At 59.6% G+C, this 20,981-nt stretch overlaps 2 protein-coding genes across 2 annotated transcripts in view; one reads left to right on the top strand and one right to left on the bottom strand.

Annotated features, from left to right (window-relative positions):
* Window positions 1–1,409: 1,409 nt before the first annotated feature.
* Window positions 1,410–10,878, top strand: ARHGEF16 (Rho guanine nucleotide exchange factor 16; the record flags this gene model as incomplete). Its single annotated transcript, XM_084274731.1, has 14 exons — window positions 1,410–1,961; window positions 2,552–2,603; window positions 3,094–3,263; window positions 3,597–3,653; window positions 4,202–4,362; window positions 5,311–5,463; window positions 5,990–6,119; window positions 6,826–6,900; window positions 7,846–7,938; window positions 8,623–8,777; window positions 9,146–9,355; window positions 9,710–9,783; window positions 10,189–10,290; window positions 10,739–10,878. 14 exons carry the CDS (start codon window positions 1,410–1,412, stop codon window positions 10,876–10,878), a joined length of 2,124 nt encoding a protein of 707 aa, XP_084130857.1.
* Window positions 10,879–13,418: 2,540 nt separating this feature from the next.
* The window catches only part of MEGF6 (multiple EGF like domains 6), a gene marked incomplete at its 5' end in the record, with an annotated part of 66,682 nt that continues 59,119 nt past the window's right edge, over window positions 13,419–20,981 (bottom strand). Inside the window, 16 exons of the mRNA XM_084274735.1 lie at window positions 13,419–13,701; window positions 13,904–14,035; window positions 14,495–14,623; window positions 14,705–14,833; window positions 15,293–15,421; window positions 15,613–15,741; window positions 15,891–16,019; window positions 16,342–16,470; window positions 17,123–17,254; window positions 17,884–18,012; window positions 18,117–18,245; window positions 18,775–18,903; window positions 19,071–19,199; window positions 19,409–19,537; window positions 19,884–20,012; window positions 20,471–20,599. Of these exons, the coding sequence (XP_084130861.1) occupies window positions 13,634–13,701; window positions 13,904–14,035; window positions 14,495–14,623; window positions 14,705–14,833; window positions 15,293–15,421; window positions 15,613–15,741; window positions 15,891–16,019; window positions 16,342–16,470; window positions 17,123–17,254; window positions 17,884–18,012; window positions 18,117–18,245; window positions 18,775–18,903; window positions 19,071–19,199; window positions 19,409–19,537; window positions 19,884–20,012; window positions 20,471–20,599 (2,009 nt within the window). The 3' untranslated portion in view covers window positions 13,419–13,633. The remainder of the gene's footprint in view (window positions 13,702–13,903; window positions 14,036–14,494; window positions 14,624–14,704; window positions 14,834–15,292; window positions 15,422–15,612; window positions 15,742–15,890; window positions 16,020–16,341; window positions 16,471–17,122; window positions 17,255–17,883; window positions 18,013–18,116; window positions 18,246–18,774; window positions 18,904–19,070; window positions 19,200–19,408; window positions 19,538–19,883; window positions 20,013–20,470; window positions 20,600–20,981) is intronic.

Raw genomic sequence — 20,981 nt, 5'->3', positions numbered from 1 at the left:
CAGCAGGGCGGGGTCTCCAGGAGGCACCGGTGAGGCGGCGGCCGCGGGCGTCCCGGCGGAGGGGCCCCGCAGAGCCTCGGGTAGGGCCCCGAGCAGGGCCCGGCTCCTCCGCGCACCCCTGGGCGCTGCTCTCCCCGCCCGCCCCGGGCCGCGCCGCGCCGCGGGAGGAGGCGGCACCTGGCGCCGCGGAGCGTCTCTTCCGCGGCGGGGAGCGGCCGCGCCGGTGAGTAGCCGGAGGCTTCGTGCTGCTCCGGAGCAAGGTGCGGGCACGGAGGGAGGCAGCGGGGGCCCTGCGCCGGCGGCACCCCGCACCGCGGGCCCGGCTGGGGGCCGGCGTGGAGGTGGGAACCCCCGCAGCGGCTCCAGGGACCTGGGGCGTGTCGTGGCACCCTGCGCCTCGGGAGTCGGGCTCACCCGGTCCTGTTACAGGGCCGGGGCTCCGTCCTCAGCCCAGGCAGTGTTGAGAGCAGAGTTCTCCCCCATCTCATCTGCGGGGCATCTGTCTGTCCCTTTCTGGGGCAGGAAAATAGGCAGCACCTCGGTCAAATGGCTTCTGTCGATGGGCCTGTGTTGTCCCTCTGCTAGGGATTGGAGCAGGGAGAGAAGTTCAAGTCTTGATTTCTGTTTCCTTGTCCGTGGCCTTTGAAAGAAGGAGCAGCATGGGGATGGTGATGAGACACAGTGAGACCTCAGCTGAGAGAAGTTAAACAGGAGTTTTCTCCTCGGATTATGTAACGGGGCAGGCAGTGGGTGTAAAATGCTCCATCAGGTGTTTGCTCTGTGTGTGCGTGGGCTGGCACAGGAGGACCTGGGTAAGCTCAGCCCCAAATGAGGAGCTGGAGGCGCTTCAGGTGTGAAGCTGCTCCGCAGAGGGTTTGGGGACAGGTACAAGCCGTGGGAAGCATGGGGCTCGCAGTGAGCCATGTCCCGGGGTTTCGCAGCACAGGGGGAGGCAGCACGGGGACAGTGGAAGCCAGGAAGGAGCCTGGTAACTCCCCAGGTCCCCAGAATGGATTAAGCGGGGGGGACAGAGGTGCAGCAGAGAAGCAGAGCTCCAGCCCCGTGTTGCTTGCCCAGGTGCAAGCCAGCCCGGTGCTGGCCGCATCCTGCACTGCTCTGCCTGAAGCCAGGTGTGGGCTTGTGGGGCCACCAGCCCGGCCCATGGGCACCAGGCAGCCTTGGGAGAGGTGTGTGGGCAGCAAGAGCATCGCCAACATGTCTGTGTGGGCTCTGCCTGTGTCCAGTGCCCTGGGGAAGCGGAAGCTGCGTCCCGCACTGTCCCCAGGTTCCCTGCGTGAACCAGTTCATGGGCACAGCAAGTCATAAATGTCCTCTGCCTCGCTGGGATAAGGTGTTCAGCTGTCTGTCTGCCTGTCTTACACAGCTTTCTGGTTCCCTCAGCCACCATCATGTCTCACAGCCCCACTGGCAGCTCTGTGGATGACAAGACCTTTCTCCTGGAGTACCGATGCCACCCGGTACGGTCGGAGCCACCCAGTCCTACCTCTCTCCCCGGGAAGCGCAGCTCCACCACGGTGCCTGATGCCGCCGCGCTCTCAGCAATGGGCTCTCCCACTTCACTGGAGCCCCGCCGCATCGTCCTCAGCACCGACAGCCCAGCTGCACTGAAGATGGGAACCCAGCAGCTGATCCCCCGAAGCTTGGCTGTCTCCACCAAGACCAAGAACAGCTCTTCCCGGCGCCAGAGCCTCGGGGCAGTTGGCTCAAGCTGGGAGCCCCTGAGCCCTGACCCGAAGCGAGCATCTGTCCCCAGCTTCTCCGTGGAGGCAGAGCTGGAGGATGATGGTATGGGGGCCATCAAGCGCAGCCTGAGGAACCAGTCCTACCGCGCAGCCATGCAGGGCCTGGACGGGGAGCTGGGGAACACGGGCCCCTCGCTGAAACCCCCGTCGTCAGAGGAGGGCAGCGCCCCGCCGACCCGCAGCCCTGCCAGGAACAAGGTGGGTTTTGCATCCTCTGTCACCCAGCAGCTCTCAGCCAGGGATGGAGCCCCCACTGTCCCTGGAGCGGAGCTGCTGCCGAGGGGTCTGCAGAGCCTTTTTCCTGTGACAGAGCTGTGTGAGCCCAGCGTGGGGCTGGCCGAGCCTGGTGACATGACCTGTGCCTCAGGAAGCCTGCGTGTCACCAGCAGATGCTGTCTGTCCCCTGAGAGCCCAGAAATGACAGACATGGCTTTGGTGGGGAGTGTAACTGGCTGCTTGGGGCTCCCACTTGCCGGCAGGCAGCTACGGGCATGTTTGCAGGGTGGGGTTGTACACAAAGGGCTGGGGAAAAGCAGAGCCTGGTGCAGCCAAAGTCCAGGTGTGAGACAGACAGATGTAACAGGCCGCAGAGTAGCTACAAAATCATTTAGATCCTGACCCTGATAGTGCGGGGTGAGAGCTGAGTCACTTCGGTGAGGCAGAAAGAGAGCTCGGGCAAAAGTCAGGCTGAAGGAACTGGGGGTGTTTCCCAACCAGCCCTTCCTCAAGGAGCTGAATGCTTCCTGGGGCCACAGAAACACAGTGACTCTTCTCCTCTCCCCTTGCAGAAAAACCTTGGCTTGAAGCAGACGCAGAAGCGTGGTGGCTCCTTCAAGGACCGTGAGTGCTGCCTCCTGTCCTGCTGAGAGTGCTGGCCACGGTTTCTCCCCGGCCTCACAGGGCACCAGGGTGCTCTGGGCAAAGCAAGTCCCTGGAAGCCCCTGTGCCACGTGTGCTGCTGCTTGGCCCTGGCTTGAGGCAATTGCTTTTGCCTCTGTTTCCCCACCTGCAAGAGGAGCGCTGCAGCCCAGTGTTCCCACTCCCTGGGGTGTGATGGAGCTCAGGCTGCCGCCATACTCCCAGCTGGAGCACTCCCAGCTTTGCTTGCTCTGAGCAAACACTGGGGAGCTGTGGGAAGCTGCTGGGAGCCGGAGCTGCTGGTTAATCGGTGCTGTGCAAACTCTGACCTTGGTGGGGACGTGCTGGCCCTGGCTTGCCGGCGCTCGGGGCAGAGCTCTTGGCTGATGGGATGAGGCAGCTGCAGTGGGAAGAGAAACCACGGGCCATGGCTGGGAAAGGCTTTGCTGACCTCCTGCCTCTCCCTCTGCAGAGCCCCGGCTGTACCAGGAAATCCGTGAGAGAGGCCTGAACTCTGTCAGCCCTGAGGCAGATGAGGATGGGCTGGATGAACCCGACGCAGAGGGGCCGGTCCCTCAGGGTGCCGCTATCGTGGTGCAGGCGTATCGCCCGGCGCAGGTCACCTGGAGCCAGCTCCCAGAGGTAGGGGCAGCAGCCCAGCCGAGGGTCCAAAAGGCCCCGCTTGCCCTCATGGGTTGTCACACCCACGGCAGCGTGTGCTTGAAGCGCGCTCCGAGCTGCCGATCAGACCCAGCCGCTCGCTCTGTGGCCCTTGCGATGGGATGGGTGTCCTGGGGCTGGGCGGCCCCGACCCGGGGTCCTGTCCGGGCTGGGCGGGATGCGGGCGGAGCTGCTGCCGTCCTGCTTGTTCTCCCCGGGTACCGGGGGGCTGCGGCGGGTGGCTGCGGGCCCAGACCGCACTAGAGGGCGTGCAAGGACCGTCGGTCCGACCCTGATCCCGGGCTCTCTCCCGAGGTGCTGGAAGCTGGCATCCTGCACAAGATCTCCGCGGAGGAGCGCAAGCGGCAGGAGGTGAGAGGGGCTCTGGGTGGGACACACCGAGTGCAGCGGGGATGAGCGAGGGGTGGGCGAGCCCTCCCGCACAGGGGTCAGCTCTGAGCGGGGCTGGGTCCTGGGTCCGGGCTGGGAGCAGGGCTGGGTCCTGGATCCAAGCTCAGAACCCCCCCAGCCTGGGGTTCAGCTCCCACCTGTGGGGTTCAGGGTGCTGCTTTTTGTTTTCCACCTGCTCAGGGGCTGGGCAGCAGTGGGAGGCTTTGCATGGTGGGAGGGTTTGCATGCTTGCTGTGGCGGGGAAGCCAGCAACTTCTTTGGATGCTGGTGGGGAAGAGCCCCTGGAAGGGAAAACACCTTGGGGCTGTGCCCTGAAACACACTGAAGTTATGGTGCAGGCTGGGCAGTGCATTGGATGAGGGAATGCCTTACTGCTGGGGCAAAGTCATTCCCAGCTGCTTCGGGCCAGCCCAATGTAGATAAGATACAGCAAGTTATAATTCGTGGCCCAGTTTAGTCAGCAGTAAGGCAGCCTGTGTCGTTACACCTTCCCTGCCCTGCTCTTACAGGCCATATTCGAGATCATCACCTCTGAGTACTCCTACATGCACAGCCTGAGGATCCTGGTAGAAGACTTCCTGAAGTCGGAGGAGCTGAAGGAGACCATGACTCAGACAGAGCATCACCACCTCTTCTCCAACATCCGTGACATCCTGGCAGTCAGCACGAGGCAAGCAGGGCTGGGGGTGTGGGGCAGGGACTGGGCAGGCCCAGAGGGGTGACACCGGAGCAAACCCCACTGCCCCCTGGGTTTGTTGAAGGCACTGAGACACCCCACCTGCTGCCCTCCCAGTGCCGCAGGTCTCACCACATATCCCTGCTGTGTGCTGCACCAGCTCCCTGCTGATGTGTGCTCAGGACCTGAATGCCCACTAGAACGGTCGTTTATTGTGATCCCCGGGTTTTTGGGGGGTGCTCAGTCGTGCAGCTGCCGTGGGGCACCAAAAGTTGGCTGAGCCCCTGACCCCCAGCCTGGGCTACTTCTGTTTGCCTGGAAGCTCCTCCTTGGGTGTCCTGGTGCTGCCAGGAAGGTGATGCTTCCCTTTGCTGCAAGCAGGTGGAGCTGCCAGCTCTGTGGCTCAGCTGTCCGGCTCCAGCCTGGCTGTGGCACGTCCAAAAGCAGGGCACAGGGCAGCGGAGCCACTGCAGCGAGCAGCAGCTTGTTCCTAACCACAGGCTGGGGTTTGCTTGGGTGTCGAAACTGAAACTGAGCCTTCAAAGGGCCAGCGTAAGGGGTGGCTTTTCCTGTGCTTGGGCGGCCAGCAAGCCCTGTCTGTGTGGGGAAGCTGCAGGAGAGGCAGGCAGGGCTGTGGCAGCCCTGGGAACTGCTGCGGGGGCGTTGGGTGCTTGTGGCTTCCCACAGCCGGGTAGAGGCGGCTCTAATAGGGCAGAAAGGAGTCTTCCCAGAGAGCTAGAGCAGAGCAGGGATCTCGTGTGGAGCAGAGGAAGCCTGTGTGCCTGCACTCCCCATCTCTGCAGCAGAGCCATGTGGGTGTCTCAGATGATGTGCCAAAGGGATCTGGGACCTTGTTCCCTCTAGGAAAACCTCTGGTGGGAATGTTATGTGTTTGGTTCACCTGGCCATGAAGTGAAGTTGTTTGCAATTCCCTCCTTTCAGCTTCTTTGAAGACTTAGAGAAGCGACACCACGAAAACGTCCTGATTCCTGACATCAGCGACATCGTGGAAGAACACGCAGCCAACCACTTCAAGCCCTACATCAGCTACTGCTCCAACGAGGTCTACCAGCAGAGGACACTTCAGAAGCTGCTGTGAGTACAGCTGCACAGGCTCAGAAGGAGCTGCCTCCCAGCGTCTCTGGGATGCAGGGATGTGGGGATGCTACCTGGCTGCAGGCAGCTTGCAGGCAGCGCTTGCATCCTTTTCCCAGAGGAAGGATGTCTCCTTTCCGAGCAGAGCTCCACTTCCAGACCTCACTATGCATGTGCTGGGTGATTAGGACACGAGTTGTATTGTGCTGCTTGACGGGTGAAGGATGGGGATTGGGGGGGGGACAGACACACGTGTGACAGGGACATGTGTGGCCACAGTTTGTCCCCAGGTTGTGCAGGTGGCACAGGGAGATTGTGTCTGCTGCTGGCTTCACCTGCATGTTGGTGGCCCCAACATCTCTCTGTGCTTTTCCATCCCCTTCTAATGGAGCTGCCCAGTTTCCACCCCAGCTGAGCTCTGGAAGCAGTGCTGTCACTGCACTCAGGTTCTCATGCGTGGAAAGCCACTGGAAAAATCCCAGTAACAGAAGGACGGAGTTAATGGAGCTTTCTTGTCCTGTTCCAGAACCACAAACCCCTTATTTAAAGAGACCTTGAAACAAATTGAAAGGAGAACGCAGTGTGGAGGCCTGCCAATGATCTCATTTCTCATTCTCCCTATGCAGAGAGTAACACGGCTTCCTCTGCTCTTAGATGTAAGTACATCCCACAGTGGGGTTGCTTGGCACCTCAAAGAGGTGACACTGTTACACCCTTCTGAGCCCAGGACAGTCTTGTCTTGGGCTGCCATCCCTCTGGGCCCCAAGGCTGGGATGCCCACGCTTTCATTCAGGAGTTAGATGGAGAGCAAGCTGCTTCTTGTGGGTGTTGGATGGGCAGCTTAAAGCTTTTGAATAAGGCTTCACATCTCAGCACCATCCACCAGCGGGACGTGAGGTGCTTTTGTGCCCCGTCTGGATACATGGGGTGGGGTGGCATGGGTGTCCTGTTTCATTCCTGGTCTGGTAGCCTGGGAAGAGAAGGCAGGTCTTGCACAAGCTTCCTTGAAATCTGCAGTTTCTGGAGCCAGCTGATGTAAGCAGCAAAGCTGCTGGATGTGGGGCTTCTCTAAGGGAGTGCAGCAGAGAGGGGCAGGGGGATGTTCGCAGCGCAGGGGTGACAGTGATGCTCAGGCATATAGCTAATGGAAAAGCCCCAGAATAACCAGAAAGCCCCCAGAGAATCCAGATCCACAGCTACCAGCACTGTTAATCTCAGCTTTGAAGGCTGTGCCACTGCCAGGCTGACCATCAGGCACATCTTGAGTGTGTGTCACAGCCCCAAGCCCCAGCAAGGGGGTCGGTTGATGTGCAGGTCTCTTGTCTTGTGATGTCACTAAAGCATCTTATCTTGACATTCTAGACTGTCTGTCAAAAAACAAAAGCAGGCACTGCAGCGTACGAAGCTGCCACCAGAGCTCTGAAAGCCATCAGCAAGGTGAGGCCCACTGCCAGCTTTCCACCTTCCCTGCTCCCAGCACACCCTTGGGTTGCACAGGCCCCCAGCCTGCCGTTCTGGCCTCTCCTTCCTTGAGATCACTGTGCTCTGAGCAGCTCTTGGACGTACATGTCTCCTCCCTTGCTCACCTCTTTCACCTGGTCTTATTTATTTTCCTCATCTTTTCCTCTCTCCCCTTTGGCCCATCTTCCATCCTTCCCTTCTGTGTCATCTTGCCCTTCTCAGAGCCTCCCTCGAGGCCATGACAAGCCCTGGCACTTGCCTCTGGTTTTGGAGCAAAGCGAAGGAGCAGCGGTGCCCGTGAGCAGGGGCCCGTCCTGCTCCCACGTCTCATCTCCATCAGCTTTCCCATCTCAAGGCCGTTCACACAAGGTGATGGGTGGTGGCTGCTCTTCCTTTTGTCCCCTGGAGACAAGGAGCACATTCCCCTCAGCAAGGTGCTCCTCTCCCCTGGGGGTCTGTCCTGTTCTCTTATCTGGCAGGGGAACCAAATGATCCAGCCAGGCCAGGTTGGACCACCCTTCTCTGGGTTGATGGGCAGAGGTGTATCGACCCCCCACAGGGGACAGGGTGCCACGAGCTGCCCTCCCAGCAGTGTGGTGGGGCTTCACCTGCCTGCAGAAAGCTTCTGTCCTGCCCTCCTGCTGCTCAATCACTCATCCTGTCTTCATCTCCTCTCTTCCTCTCTGGTGAAGCTCGGTTATGGGGTGGTCTCACTTTGGTCCTTCTCCAGGCACAGCAGACGTGCCATCTCTCCCACTGCAGGAGAACCTCCAGCCTCCTTTCCCCAAACCTGGCTTGAAATGGCTGTTGGGACTTGGGTGGTTCACCCAGGACCAGCAGCACTGGTGCTGGTGTGGAGGGTGGGTGGTCTCAGCATCCTGCCCTTCTCTGCTTCCCCATGGTTGATTTTCCTTTTTCCAGCTGGTTAAGCAGTGCAACGAGGGAGCACGTGCTATGGAGGTGATGGAGCAGATGTACACTCTGCAGAAACAGCTGGAATTTGGGAAGAAGAAGGTGAGGACTTGTGGAAGGGAAATCTCCCAGGGTGTGTGCTTAGGGTGACCCATCCCAGATGTGTCAGACCCCTTCCTGGGGATCCTTCCTGACAGCTGGAGCATCGTGCTGCCACCAGCACTGTCACTTCATGCCCCTTTTTTTTCCTGCTGTTCTGAATTAAATATGGCTTGGTGAGTTGAGCTGAGTGGTCCTGGATAATCTGCTGTCCCCCAGGACCCCCCACACCACATTCTCCTCTGCACGAGTGGTGAAAGCTGGGCTGGCCCCTGACAAGCAGAGGTTTTACCTGGCACATCAGTTGGCAGCAGTCTCTGCCCTTGCTGTCTCATCTGGACAGACACAGGGCTCTGTCTGTCCAGCAGCACTGGCAGATGTGGGCAGCTCTCTAGAGGGCTGTGGTACATCCCTGACTTTGTGCCCCACTGCTGTGATTTGGGAAGGGGGGGGGGACGGGGGGGGACGGGGGGGGGGGACGGACTGCATCTCTGGCCGTGCTGGAGCAGGGTGTGTGGCTGCTCCACACCCCATCTGCCACCTGGAAAAGGTGTTTCAGAGCTTGAGATGTGTCCATCCCAACTGGCCCCAGGGTCCACTGCGAGTTCAGATAGTGCTTCTTGATGTGATTCTGCTGGCTGCTTGTGGGACAGGCAGTGAGTCAGACGCACTCTGGGTCTGTTTCAGCCCTTCCCGCTGATCTCGGCTTCCCGCTGGCTGCTGAAGCGGGGGGAGCTGTACCTGCTGCTGTCCGAGGAGCCCGGCATCTTCCGCCGAGGCGCCGGCCGGCTCTGCTACCTCTTCCTGTTCAACGATGTCCTGATCATAACCAAGAAGAAGAGGTGAGGCTCGGGGGGGACTCCGTCCTTCCCCTGCGTAGCCACATGGGGGGGTTTGGGTCTTGGTCTCCCGAGCAGCACGTGGCCTAAGAAATCCTGAAGTGTCCCTGGTTGGGTGGTGTCCCTGGTTGGGTGGCAGGGAAGTGCCTGGCTCCACTGCCCTTGGCTTTGCTTCAGTTTGTGGCGAGCTGGCAAGACTGCAGAGCCCAGTCCCGGGGCTGGGCATCACTTGTGTCCTCACCGTGATGGGCACCTCAGTGATGACCACTGGCCTTCACCCTCTGGGGCTCTGAGCCAGCGCCAGAGGCAGCTCCATCCCTGCCAGCAGCATCCGCTCTGCAGCTGAGGTGCTGGTCCCTTCTTTGCCACAGTGAGGAGAGCTACACCGTGATGAACTACGCCACGCTGGACCAGATCACCGTGGAGAAGATGGAGAGCGCGGAGCCGCCTTCCCCTCCGCCGGGCAGGACCGTGAGCAGCGGCCCGGCCCGCGGAGCTGCTGGTGGGCACCTGTTCCGGGTGGTGCTGCAGAAGGACAGCGAGGGCCGGCGGGAGGAGATCGTGCTGTCGGCAGAGACGCTGTGAGTGGGATTTCACAGGATGCTCTTTCTTGCTTGTGGGATAAACTGGAGTCCTGGAAACCCCCCAAGGCTCCTGTGAAGCCCCTTTCCCTGCCCACACCTCCTCCTGGTGGGCTGGTCCCCTTGAGCTCTTAGATTCCCCATGTACTTCCCATATAATCCCTCCCCTGTGCTGGGGAAGCAGAGTGACTGAGCCGTGTCTGCAGCCTGTGAGGTGTCTTTATCTTGCACACTCTGAATGTGTGGTTTGGTCAGTTTGACTTCCCTGGAAAGCCTTCAGCTTTCCTGCTGGGAAGTTCTGGCACCGTGGCTGCTGTCTCTGAGACTTCATGACACGGGCTTTCCCTCTGCCAGGAGCGACCGGGCCCGGTGGGTCACTGCACTGATGCACCGAGAGAAGGAGAAGCCCGACCCCACTCCAAAAGGAGGTACCAGCACGCTGGGGGGGGCTGGGCGGTGTGGGGATTAGTGGCTGTGCTGGAGCGTGTGTAGGCAGAGGATTTTACCCATCCTTACCCACTGCTGCAGGAGAGGCTGAGGATGTGGGGATGGAGGGAACTGGGGTACCACACTTTCTCCTTTGGAGCTGCCTCCCCTGAGGGTGTCAGTCACATCATTAAACCTTACACATGTTGCTTAGGGGAGGGCACAGTGAACTAGGGGAAACCCCCTCAGGCAGGGGGTCAGAAGAGATTTGGCTGGGAGGGGGCAGCAGGAAAGGTGGGGGGCAGGAGGGGAAGGGAGCACCACGTGCCGAGGTGCCCCAGTGAGGGTGCTGGCTGTGCTGCAATGCCAGCCATACCTTCTCACCCAGTCCCTGCTGTCCTCTGCAGAGCTGAGCCAAGTGGAGATGACCTGTGCCTACCTGGCCAAGCAGGCAGACGAGATTTCCCTGCAGCAGGCTGACGTCGTCCTGGTGCTGGGGGGAGAGGACGGTAGGTGCCAGCACCTTGGAGCTGCATCCAGGGAAGGGTTACCTTAGGCAGAACTCGAAAGGGGGCGTGGGGGTGTGTGTGGGGGGGGGGTGTGTGGGGTAAGCTTCCATGATCCCACTGCACAGGGGATTCAGAAGCTTCTAGGACCCCCCCCCCGAGGGTGTGTGTCCCCGGCTGGCGCAGAGGCCCAGCAGGTGAGGGTGGGTCCTGGGATGCTGATGGAGGAGGCTCTGCCATGGGCAGCTGCTGCATTATGCACCAGTGATGCTGGGCACAGGCTGTGCCTGGCAGCTGGCAGCAGAGACTCGGGGTGAGCACAGCACCCCCCGTGAAGCTCCCTGTCCCTGGATGCCTCTAGCTGGCACCTTCATGGGAAGGGAGAAGCGCAGCCCCTCCCCAGCAGCCTTGGCCCTTGCCTGTGGTGTGACCAGCTCTGTTCTGCTCCTAGGCTGGTACTGGGGTGAGAGGCTGCGGGATGGCAAGAGGGGCTGGTTTCCCCAGTCCTGCGCTCGGCCGATCACCAGCCGCGCCGCGGTGGAGCACAACGTCCGGCGGATGGAGCGGCTGCGCATTGAGACCGACGTGTAGGCTGATGGCCAAGGAACGATGCGCCTCTCAGACTTACTTCAGGGATCCTGGAGCCTCTGCAGACTGAGCCTGGAGCAAGAAGGGAGCAGGAGAGCCTTTCTTCTTGAGTTTTGATTGTCTTGAGCAGTCACCAGCGGCAGATCTTCCCACTCAGGACTGGTCGTCATAGGGCCAGTGATGGCAGCTGATTCACGTGAGCCCCAGCAGCCGAGTGCTCCTGGCCAACACTGCTCTTCATGGCCTGGTGCATGGGGCAGCCAGGGTGTTGGGAAGGCTGCAGAGACATTGGGAAGGCTGTAGCTGTTGTCCAGGCCCGGGGCTGCCCATCTTGGCTGGGAATCACAGGCCCAGAGCATACCCCAGTCAAAGATTTTCAGGGGCTTAAATCCATGTGCTCAGCTTACGCCTTGACCAAATTTTTCCTCCTCTTCTTTTTTTAATCCTTTCTCCCAGTTCTCTTGGCTGGGTTGGACACAGCTGCCCACAGCGTGGTGAGTCGATGCCCCTCGCTTTCGGTCACTTGCCAAGGGAGCAGATGCTGGTGGCATCTCTTGTGGTGTCAGCTCAGGGACAGGAAGGGGACTCTGCTCCCGCTCGGAGCATCCCGCCAGCCAAGCACGGCAGGGGTGGGGGGGACAAGGGACAGACATGGACATGGACACCTCCACATGCTCTCTGGGGGTGGATGCATAAGGGCCAGGGTGTTGTAATGTGTCTGGATTAAACTGCTGAAGGAGTGTTGGATTAATAATAAATGAATAGTTCCCCCCCCAACTGCGCATTCTCCTTGCCCAGTGGGGCACTGCACTCAGTCATGGCACATCTGGGCCCTGCTTACCCAGCTAGGGGTCCCACAGCGCTGTACTGATGCCAAGGACCCAGGCACAGCCCACCCCACGGGCAAGGGGCTGCGAGTGGCCGGTTCAGTGACATGCAGTGAGGTTTTCTGCTTGTCCTGTAGCTGTGGGTGGACTACAGCACTCCAGTGCCAAGGGGAGCCAGAGACAGGCACTAGTGCTATGAAAACAGGAGCCAAACCAGCTGTATTAGGCAACAGGACTAGGAGAAAAAAATAGAACTCATTATATTTAAAAATACAGGTAGAGAGGTGGTGTGGTCCATACTCAAATGTACAGCTTCCCCCAGGCACCTGCCAGGAGCTGGAACAGAACAGATGCTAGAGGTTGGGATAGTTTTCTGTGCTCTCCAGGAGCTAGCCCATGGGGTAGAGTGAGTGCTTCTTTACACCGCAGTCACCAGACATGTGTCACAGTGCCATCACTCACTGGTGCAGGGGCTGCTCGGTCCTGGTACAGGCAGCGTTTGCTTTCCAACCAGCCAAGGCAATAAATAGAACCATCATGTCAAGGCAAAACCTGGGACTGATTGGCTGGAGACTGGGCAGCAAGACGAGCAGGAGCCATCGGGGCATATGACACAAGGACAAACTCTTCCTACTCCCTGCTTCTCAATCACACACCACACAACCTTAATTACACGATTTTGGTCCTTCACTACAGACTTATATTAACATTATTTCTTCACAAGAATGAGATCATCTAATGCAAAAAAATACTGTTAAGGAAGAAATAAAATAAGAAAGGAATTAGCCCCAAATGACAAGTTATGTACAGATTAAAATAAATCCCATCAGGAACAGAAACAATTCTTTTTATTATTTTCAGTTGGCCCCCGGGGGAATAATTTAAAGGCCAAGCAGGGCTGTGCTGCAGCAGCAGCAGAGGCAGATGTGCTGGGATGGGACCGTCCCATCTCTGTCACAGAGCCTGGGTGCTTTTGACATCGTCAGTTCCTGGGCTCCGGTTACCCAAGAGCTTTGTGCAAATAAATGATGGGGACGGGCTTGGAGGGGCTGTTGGTCAAGGCTTCGCTGTGATGCAGGATGTGCTGCTGATGTGGGAGCCAAATGCAGCTCCTCAGCCTCCTGCCCCTTCCCATTCCCTGCTCTTGGGATCCCTGGGGAGGGAAAAGCCATGCAGGGTCCAGGGCTGGGGACAAGACCACTTACACAGGGGTTTGCTTGTGCTTGGTGGGTATCCATATGGTACCAATGATGGTTATGCCTAAGTTAGGCTTGGGTTTTGGTGGTGCAGACACCATGGGCAGCTCGAGGGGGGCTGACAGACTCTTGGTGGGAAAAATCCACCCCTCTGGCACTTCCTGCTGCTGGGAATGTCAGCTGGGAACGCTGGTCTTGTGCCGATGGAGGGGGCAGGCTCTGGGCCCCAGCTCTGCAGCGGCAGCATGGCAAACCTCTTGTCCCCACAGCAAAGGCTGATTTACAGCAAAACTCCATTGGAAATTCAAATTACAATAATTCAAGTGTGGTGGCCAGAGAGCCGCCCATGTTCAGCTGTCAGTGTGGAGCGCCCGCTGTCCAGCATCCCAGGCAGATCACTGCACAAGAACCAAGTCTTGACCGTAATTCCAGCTCCCTTGAGCCCAGCACCCACAAAATGAAGGCCAGCATTTCACCATGAGCCATCCAAGCCTGCTACTGGACTGTTCTGCCTGGCCACGTGCTGGTGTCAGGGTGCCCGGTGTGTGCTGCCACAGTGAACTGGTTACACTGGGCGCATCAGCCTCACTCAGATGAGTCCGAAGGCAGTGGCTTGGGCTGTCAGGAGATGCTAACCACTCACGTGGCTCGCCCAGGCATTGGTTCAGGGGGTCGTGGGCTGCTTCAGGTGGCTGTTGGGTCACACCGGGGGAGTGGTCCAGGCAGCTGCAGGACCTAGTGCTCAGCCGGCCGGACCCCAGCCTGGGGCAGAGGTGACGGGCTGGGTGCTGGGGGCAGCACCGCTGGAAGGGAAAGTGGGACAGGTCATGTTTGGGCTTAGACTGATGACCAGTGTCACTGTCACACCCTTACTGGGTTTAGGTGACAGTACCACTGCCAAAACCATGAGCTATGGCCTGAGCACAGTACCATAGCATTCCCCAAGTTGCATGATGCTCCCCCCACAGTGCCCATCCCGCGGTACCCCCTGCGCCGGTACGTTACCTTCCCGACACGTCGGTCCCATGTACCCGTTCAGACAGCGGCACTGCCCGTTGTGAGCGTTGCAGTAGGCGTTGCGGGGGGCACACTGGCAGCCCAGGCTGCAGTCCGGGCCGTACCTGGTTGGCTGGCAATCTGGTGAGGGGGCAGAGACACTGAGCCTGCTCCTGTGCTGGGCCAAGTGCTCAGCCCCTTCCCACTGTGCTGCAGGCTGAGCGTGTGGCAGCAGCTGTGCTGGGTACGGCCAGGAGCTTGACCCCCCCCCCTTCCCCTCCCCACAGGCTCTGGTGACACAGGGTGTCAGAGCACCCCAAGGCTCAGCCCTTTTACACTGGTGATCCAAACACAAGGGCTCTGGAGTGTGGGGCAGTGTTTGCATCCAGGCCTGACCCCCAAGCTGGAGCAGTGGGCACCATTGTTGGGATGCCTTTTGCTCGTTGAGGGGGCACATAGAAAAAGGCAGAAGAAAACCCCCTTCCATGTCAATTCAGCTCTGACAAGAGGGGGTTCGCATCCATTTTAGGAGGGGGCTTCAAGCCTACCACCTGTGCTCTGCTGCACAACCCCTGTGGTGCCGTCCCAAGCTCAACTCACCCAAACTGCACTTGGGGCCAGTTTTCCCTGGGGGACAGAGGCAGCGGCCCGTGACAGGGTCGCAGGGCGTGTTGCCGGCACAGTCGCAGCGCTGCTGGCATCCCTCACCATACGTCCCCTCCCGGCAGCCTGTTTTGAGAGATGAAGTACAGCACAGGCACCACGCCACCATGGGGCACAGCCCATTTCTGGGGGAGCAGCATGGGGTACCTGTCTGGCAGTGGTCGCCACGCAGCCCAGCGGGACACCGACAGCGCCCGGTGCCTGGGTCACAGCCTGCTCCGTGCTCACAGTCGCAGCGCTCCCGGCAGTCGGCTCCATGGAAGCCCGGGGGACAAGCTGGGATGGAGCAGGGAGGAGAGCTGGTTAAAGCACAGATGGGATTGCACAGCGGCTCAGCTGTGCAGCAAAGCCACCATCAGCCCAGCAGAGAGAAGCAGCGAGCCTTTCTCTGCACCAGTGCCCAAAGCAGCAGCTCTTCTGTGTTGCCCAGGCAGGGCTGCAGCATCCTGAAGCATCTTGGGTGCAGTGCACAGCTGTCCAGCTCTGGAGCTACCCAACGCTCGTCTGCCTTCAGCCAGCACCTCCACACCCCACACTCTCACCCAGAGTACAGAAATTATCTCCTGTGTGACTGCTTCTGCTACCTAGGAAGGGTTTGCTGGGAACTCCACAAGGAATCACACCACCACAGTGGGGTCACTTTATTGGGCTGTGGTCCTCCTCTCTGGGTGAGAGTCAGAAAACATCCCCCACTTCCCCCCAAAAGCCAAAGGGGTCTCAGCTGCCAGAACTCACTGTGTTCACAGAGGGGTCCGTAGTGGCCCACGGAGCAGCGGCAGGCTCCCGTCGCTGGGTCACAGGTGGCGTTGTGCAGGCAGGCGCAGCGGAGCTGGCAGTGGGCTCCGTACCTTCCCGGCGGGCATTCTGCAGGGAAGAGGCAGCATGGAGCAGCTCATTAGACAGACAGACAGCACCAGCCCTCTGCTGTACCCAGAGAGCCGTGACTATAAGGTATAACAGGCACAGGGCTGTGATAGAGACTGGACCCAGTATAAAACAAACTGGGCGAGCTCCACGGTTACTGGGCCAAGACCATGCATCCCAGTCAGGTTTACCCAGTTCGCAGGATTTCCCTGTCCACCCGAGGGTACAGGAACAGGAGCCATCGGCTGCATCACACAGCCCCCCATTGCGGCAGGAGCAGGTCTGCTGGCAGCCCAGCCCATACCGGTCCCTCTGGCAGCCTGCGGGATGAGAGGTGGTGGCAGTGGGCACGAGGAACACCCAAACACAGGCAGAGCTCTCATGGTGAGGAAATCTGTTCCCACTGAGGACCTTTTCCAGCCTGTAAGGCCTGCTCATCCTGACACAGCACCCCACAGCCAGCATCTACCTTGCTCACAGGTGGGACCGGTTCTTCCTGGCGGGCAAACACAGTCCCCGGTGACGTGGTGACAGGTAGCACCGTCCCCACAGGAGCACACCCGTGCACAGTCCTGGCCGTAGCGACCAGCTGGACATCCTGGCAGAGGGAAAAACCTTGGTGATGCCAAAGCCCCGCTGCCTGCGACTGAAGGCTGGAGAGGAGCGACGTGGCGATGGCACATGAGCACAGCGATGGGCACAGGGTTGCGGGGGGCAGGGAGGGCTGAAGCTGGGAGGGCATCGCTGCCAGTGCACGGTCATGAGACACGGAGGGGTCCTCCAACACAGGGGCTGGTCACTCTAACTCTCATCTCCCACAGGGCCAGCATCCCGGCTGCATGCAGGGTTTGCACCTACCACTATGCTGAGGGGACCCCTGTGAGCTGATGTCCCCCAACCCCGGCTGAGCCGGCACTCACCGATGCCACAGTCAGCGCCAATGTAGCCAGGCAGGCAGTGGCACATCCCTGTGGCAGTGTCACACCTGCCCCCATTCTTGCACTCGCACGGCCTCTCGCAGTCACGGCTGTACCACCCTGGGGAGCACTCTGCAAGGAAAGAACAACGGCCTCGGTGCCTGGGAAGATGGGAACAGGGCCCAGACTCCCTGGGAAAGCCCAGCCTGGGTTCAGAGCACAGGGATGTGGTGGCTGCTCCAAGGTGTGGCCAGAGCTGGAGTCAAGGAAAAGCCCAGAAAGCACTTTTAAACCATCTCACTGCAAACAAACAACAGTGCCAGGGAGTCTCGGGCTGTGTGGCCCTCGGGCTGTGCAGCCCTTGCTGCTGAAGGAATAGTGATCTCACAATCCATGAAACAACTGGCAAAGACCCAGTCTGAGTATACGTGAGGATGATGAGATGTTGACACAAACTCCTACCTGAAAATTGCTCCACGAGAGGCATGGCAGAGGTCAGAGCCCCATTTGTGAGCTGGGACAGGCTTGGGCAAGGGCATGAGAAAACACTTCCTGGGGCAGAGCCAGGCCCTGAGCTGTGCCACAGTTAGAACCAACCAGACCTTGGCCAAGGCAACAAGGACAAAGGGGACCAGGGCAAGAAACCAGGTGAGTCAACCCACTGGGACACGTGCTTGGAAGCCACGTCAGTGGGCTGGCTGCTCCCAGAGCTGGGCTTCTCCAGACACCAGGCTGCATCCTGCCAAGGGCCGTCAAGCAGAGGAGGAACTGAGCACAAACTCACCCAGCTGGCAGGCGGGACCGTGGAAGCCAGGGGCACAGACACACGCCCCGGTGACCGGGTGGCACTCCTGGGTGGCTCCAGCACACTGGCACATCTGAGCACAGCCCTCCCCGAAGGTCCCTGGTAGGCAGGCTGGCAGGAGAGAGGACACAGAGGCGGCTCAGCATCACTTAGCAGGACTATCCCAGCCCCAGCATGAGACTTTTCTTTCCCTTTTTACTTTAAGCCAGGCTTAATGACAGTGGAAGTTCTCTGCCACCTGAAAAGCCAAGGGAGCTGCACACAAACAGTCCCTTGGCTCCAGGCAAGGCTTGGGCTGGGATGCAAACTGAGGCCTGAAAGGTACCAGCTGCCTTTTGCAGGGCCAGCCCGACCTACCTCACATTCCACCAAGCTCCCACCCCACAGCTCCCCACAGCCCTGTCCCCGGGCGAGGAATGCGCTCACATGCCTCTGGCCCTTCCAGACTTGCTCATGCCCACAGGAGCTCATTTTAATACTGATTTATTGCTAATCCTCTGGATAAACACGTAGCTCTGATTTCCCACTTGGCTCCCTGCACTTCCCTAACATTCTGCGGGCACGCACCCAGCTGCCAAAGCTCGAGCTGCTCTTTGGCACCACTCGCTCCTGAGGATTTTTTTTCCTTGTTTTTCCTTCTTTTCACACCCTCCCTCTATTTTTATGTAGCAGTTGCTTGACCCATCCCACTCCCAGAGCCTGTCAGCAGAACTGTAAGAGACTCGCCCCCTTCTCCATACACTTTTCACATCCGGAGCCGGTGAAGCCTGGCGGGCAGCCGCACCGCCCGGTGACGTGATGGCAGGGCACTCCCTGGGGACAGGCACAGCGGCTGGCACAGTTCTTCCCAAAGGAGCCCGGGAGGCAGGCTGTGGGGAGACAAGTGAGACTGGGTGTCCTGACTGGTTCTGGAGTGACTGGGAGAGGCACTGGGTGGGCAGCTCTTGCCAAGCCCCCCGGGATGCTGGCTCACCCTTCTCACAGCGCTGGCCCCGCCAGCCATGGGGGCAGTCGCAAGCACCAGTAACGTGATGACATGACACGTTGTCCCCACAGTCGCAGGGCTCTTCACAGCGAACACCAAACAGCCCCTTGGGACAAGCTGCAGAGATGCCACGGGGGAGAGATGGCATGTTACACAAAAAGGGGGACATGGGTCTTTGCCACTGCGGTTTCCACAGGCACATGCTTCAGTTCAGGTCATTTATGGCCTTTTCATTCTGTGTGTGTGTCTTAGTGAAGCCAAGGGCCTCCCCATCACCTCCCCATGGCTGTGGGATGGCCAGGGCAGTGCTGCCTTGAAAGGTGGGGCAAACAGCAGCCTGCTGAATGAGGGGTGGGTATCCCTGGGATTCACATGGACCCCAGGCAGGCTGGGTCTGTATAATGGGGCCAGGTACAGGGAAGAGGAGAAGAGAGCACAGCAAGGAGATGATCTGCTGCTCTTGAAACGAGCAGAATGGAAGGTGCAGGGTGTGGCGGGGGGGATTGCTGCCCTGCATTGTGTCCCTGCCCTGATGCCTGGGGGCCTGGCCCATCAGGGACCCCATCCCTCTCCCTTGACCCCCACGACACCCTTGCGCAGTACGTGGTACCCACGGTTAGGACCCCCCCACCCCCACCCCACTTACGGCTCTCGCACTTGTCGCCCGTCCACCCGGGCTGGCAGATGCAGTGACCCTTCTGGCGGTCGCAGAGCCCCCCGTGCTGGCACCCGCAGCGCTGCCGGCAACCAGCCCCGTGCTGTCCCTGGGCACACTCTGGGAGGAGGCACACGGTGAGACACCGGCCCAACACCCCCCTCCCCAAACGTGCGTGGGGAAGGACGGCGCAGCCAGTGCCATGTGCCCCAGCCTTTAGAGGGAAACGAATCCAAAACAGGACAAGTTCACCCTAAAGCCCGTGTCTCAGCACTGCCATTACTCACCCAGCTCACAGGCCAAACCCGTCCATCCCTCGGGGCAAGCACAGAGCCCCGTGGCTGGGTCACACGTGCCCCCGTTTTGGCAGAGGCAGCGCTGGTGGCAGCTCCTCCCATAGAATCCCACCGGGCACACTGAGGGAAAACCAAACATGCCCATCACACTGTTACTCCACGTGCTGCCACGACACCCCCAGGTAGGGCAGTTCAGGATGAACTCAGCACCAAGCTGGCCTGGCCATTGTACTGCTCAGCTGCTGCTCCACTGAAACTCTCCCAACCCTCCCCAAAATGGACAAGGACACAGGCCATGCGAGTTTCGAAGTGACCACACAGCACGTTACCTTGCTGGCACGAGGGTCCTGTCCAGCCGGCTGCGCAGAAGCATTGCCCGGTGACGTGGTCACAGGTGGCGTTGTTGAAGCAGTCGCAGGTCTGGCTACAGTTCTCACCGTACCTGTTCCCCAGGCACGCTTGTGGGAGCAGAAGCCAGCACAGTGTTAGGGGATGAACGCACCAGACTCCCACTAACCACCCCAAAGGCATGGTGCATGGCTGCCCCACGTCCATTGGGGACAATGACACCTGTTTTCTGCAGGTGGCTGATGTCCAAACATGGACACTGTCATTATCATCAGCCTCACACCATCTTCTCTGTTTGGAAAGCGTTTTTTAAACCCCCATTCCCCACAACAGCAATGTGATCAGCCAGAGCCACATCCATCCCCACACCCTCCCCCGAGTGCTCTTCAAAACCAAACACATCCCTGTGCAGAGTGACAGGAGGTCCCCCCGACACAGAGGCTCCAGGACACCTACCCTGGCCACAGCGGGGACCATCCCAGCCAGGGGGACAGTGGCACTGGCCCGTTACATGGTCACAGCGGGCACCGTTCAGGCAGTCGCAGGCTTCCTGGCACTCCAGCCCATAGAATCCATCAGGACAGGCTGTGGAAAACAAAGATAAATCCCCACAGGATGCCTACATGGAGAGCTGGGTGTCTCCCAGCAGAGAGGAGACGTGTCCCCTTGGCCTTTTGTGCAGGCATAACACTGCACCGGTGTGGGAGCCACGTGCTGACAGGGCAGAGCTGTGGTGCAGGACAGCAGGACTGGGCATCTGTCTGCTGAGCAGGTTGCTGTGGGACCCCTCGGAGAGGCCATGCCAGGACTCTGCATGCAATACGTTTACACACACCAAGGCAGCTGTGCATTTATGCCCTGTTTACACTGAGTTAGTTCTTATTTTCCCAGACCTTTCCCCTTCAGAATCAGACCCAGGGACTGAGCAGCTTGCAGCCCTGCGGTTCCCCCCATTCCCATCCCCAGGGATTCTCTCAGCCAAGCCAGACGCTGCTGGCGAGGGGCACGTGGTCCGTGCTGGTTCCACAGGTCCAGGTACTCACCATGCTCACAGAAGGTTCCTCGCCAGCCCGGGCTGCAAGTGCAGGCCCCGCTGACGTGATCACAGGCAGCGCCGTTGTCACACTGACATCGGTGCCGGCAGCTGAGCCCAAACCATCCTTCCGGGCACTCTAGCAAGGAGAAGCAAAGGAGACTGAGGAGCCTGTGCTTTCTGGGCATCCCTGGGGAGCAGTGCCAAGGCAGGGGCTCGGGCTCAGGGTGGAAACAACGGGCAACTCTTTTTTTTAACACCTGGCAGGCTCTGCCCTAGCCCTTTACAGGGGAGTGCCCATGCCACCCAGCCACCCTCAGGACAGAGCTGGGCTGGCAGGATCCCAGACAGGGCATGGGGACTGGACTGCTGTGCCCAAACTGGGAAGGATTGCTGGAGAAAACTGCCCCACAGCTGCTTCTGCTACCTTCAGAAGGAGCGGGCAGAAGCCTCCAGCACGGCCCGGGTGATGCCCTTCCTTGGAGAAGCTCTCTGTGTCCCCTGGCTGGGCTCAGGGGCGA

The sequence above is a fragment of the Gallinula chloropus genome (assembly GCF_964237585.1).
Source record: "Gallinula chloropus genome assembly, chromosome: 23".
Lineage (NCBI taxonomy): Eukaryota > Metazoa > Chordata > Aves > Gruiformes > Rallidae > Gallinula > Gallinula chloropus.
The sequence above is the reverse complement of the archived record's forward strand: the minus strand, read 5'-3'. Positions and strand labels throughout refer to the sequence as shown.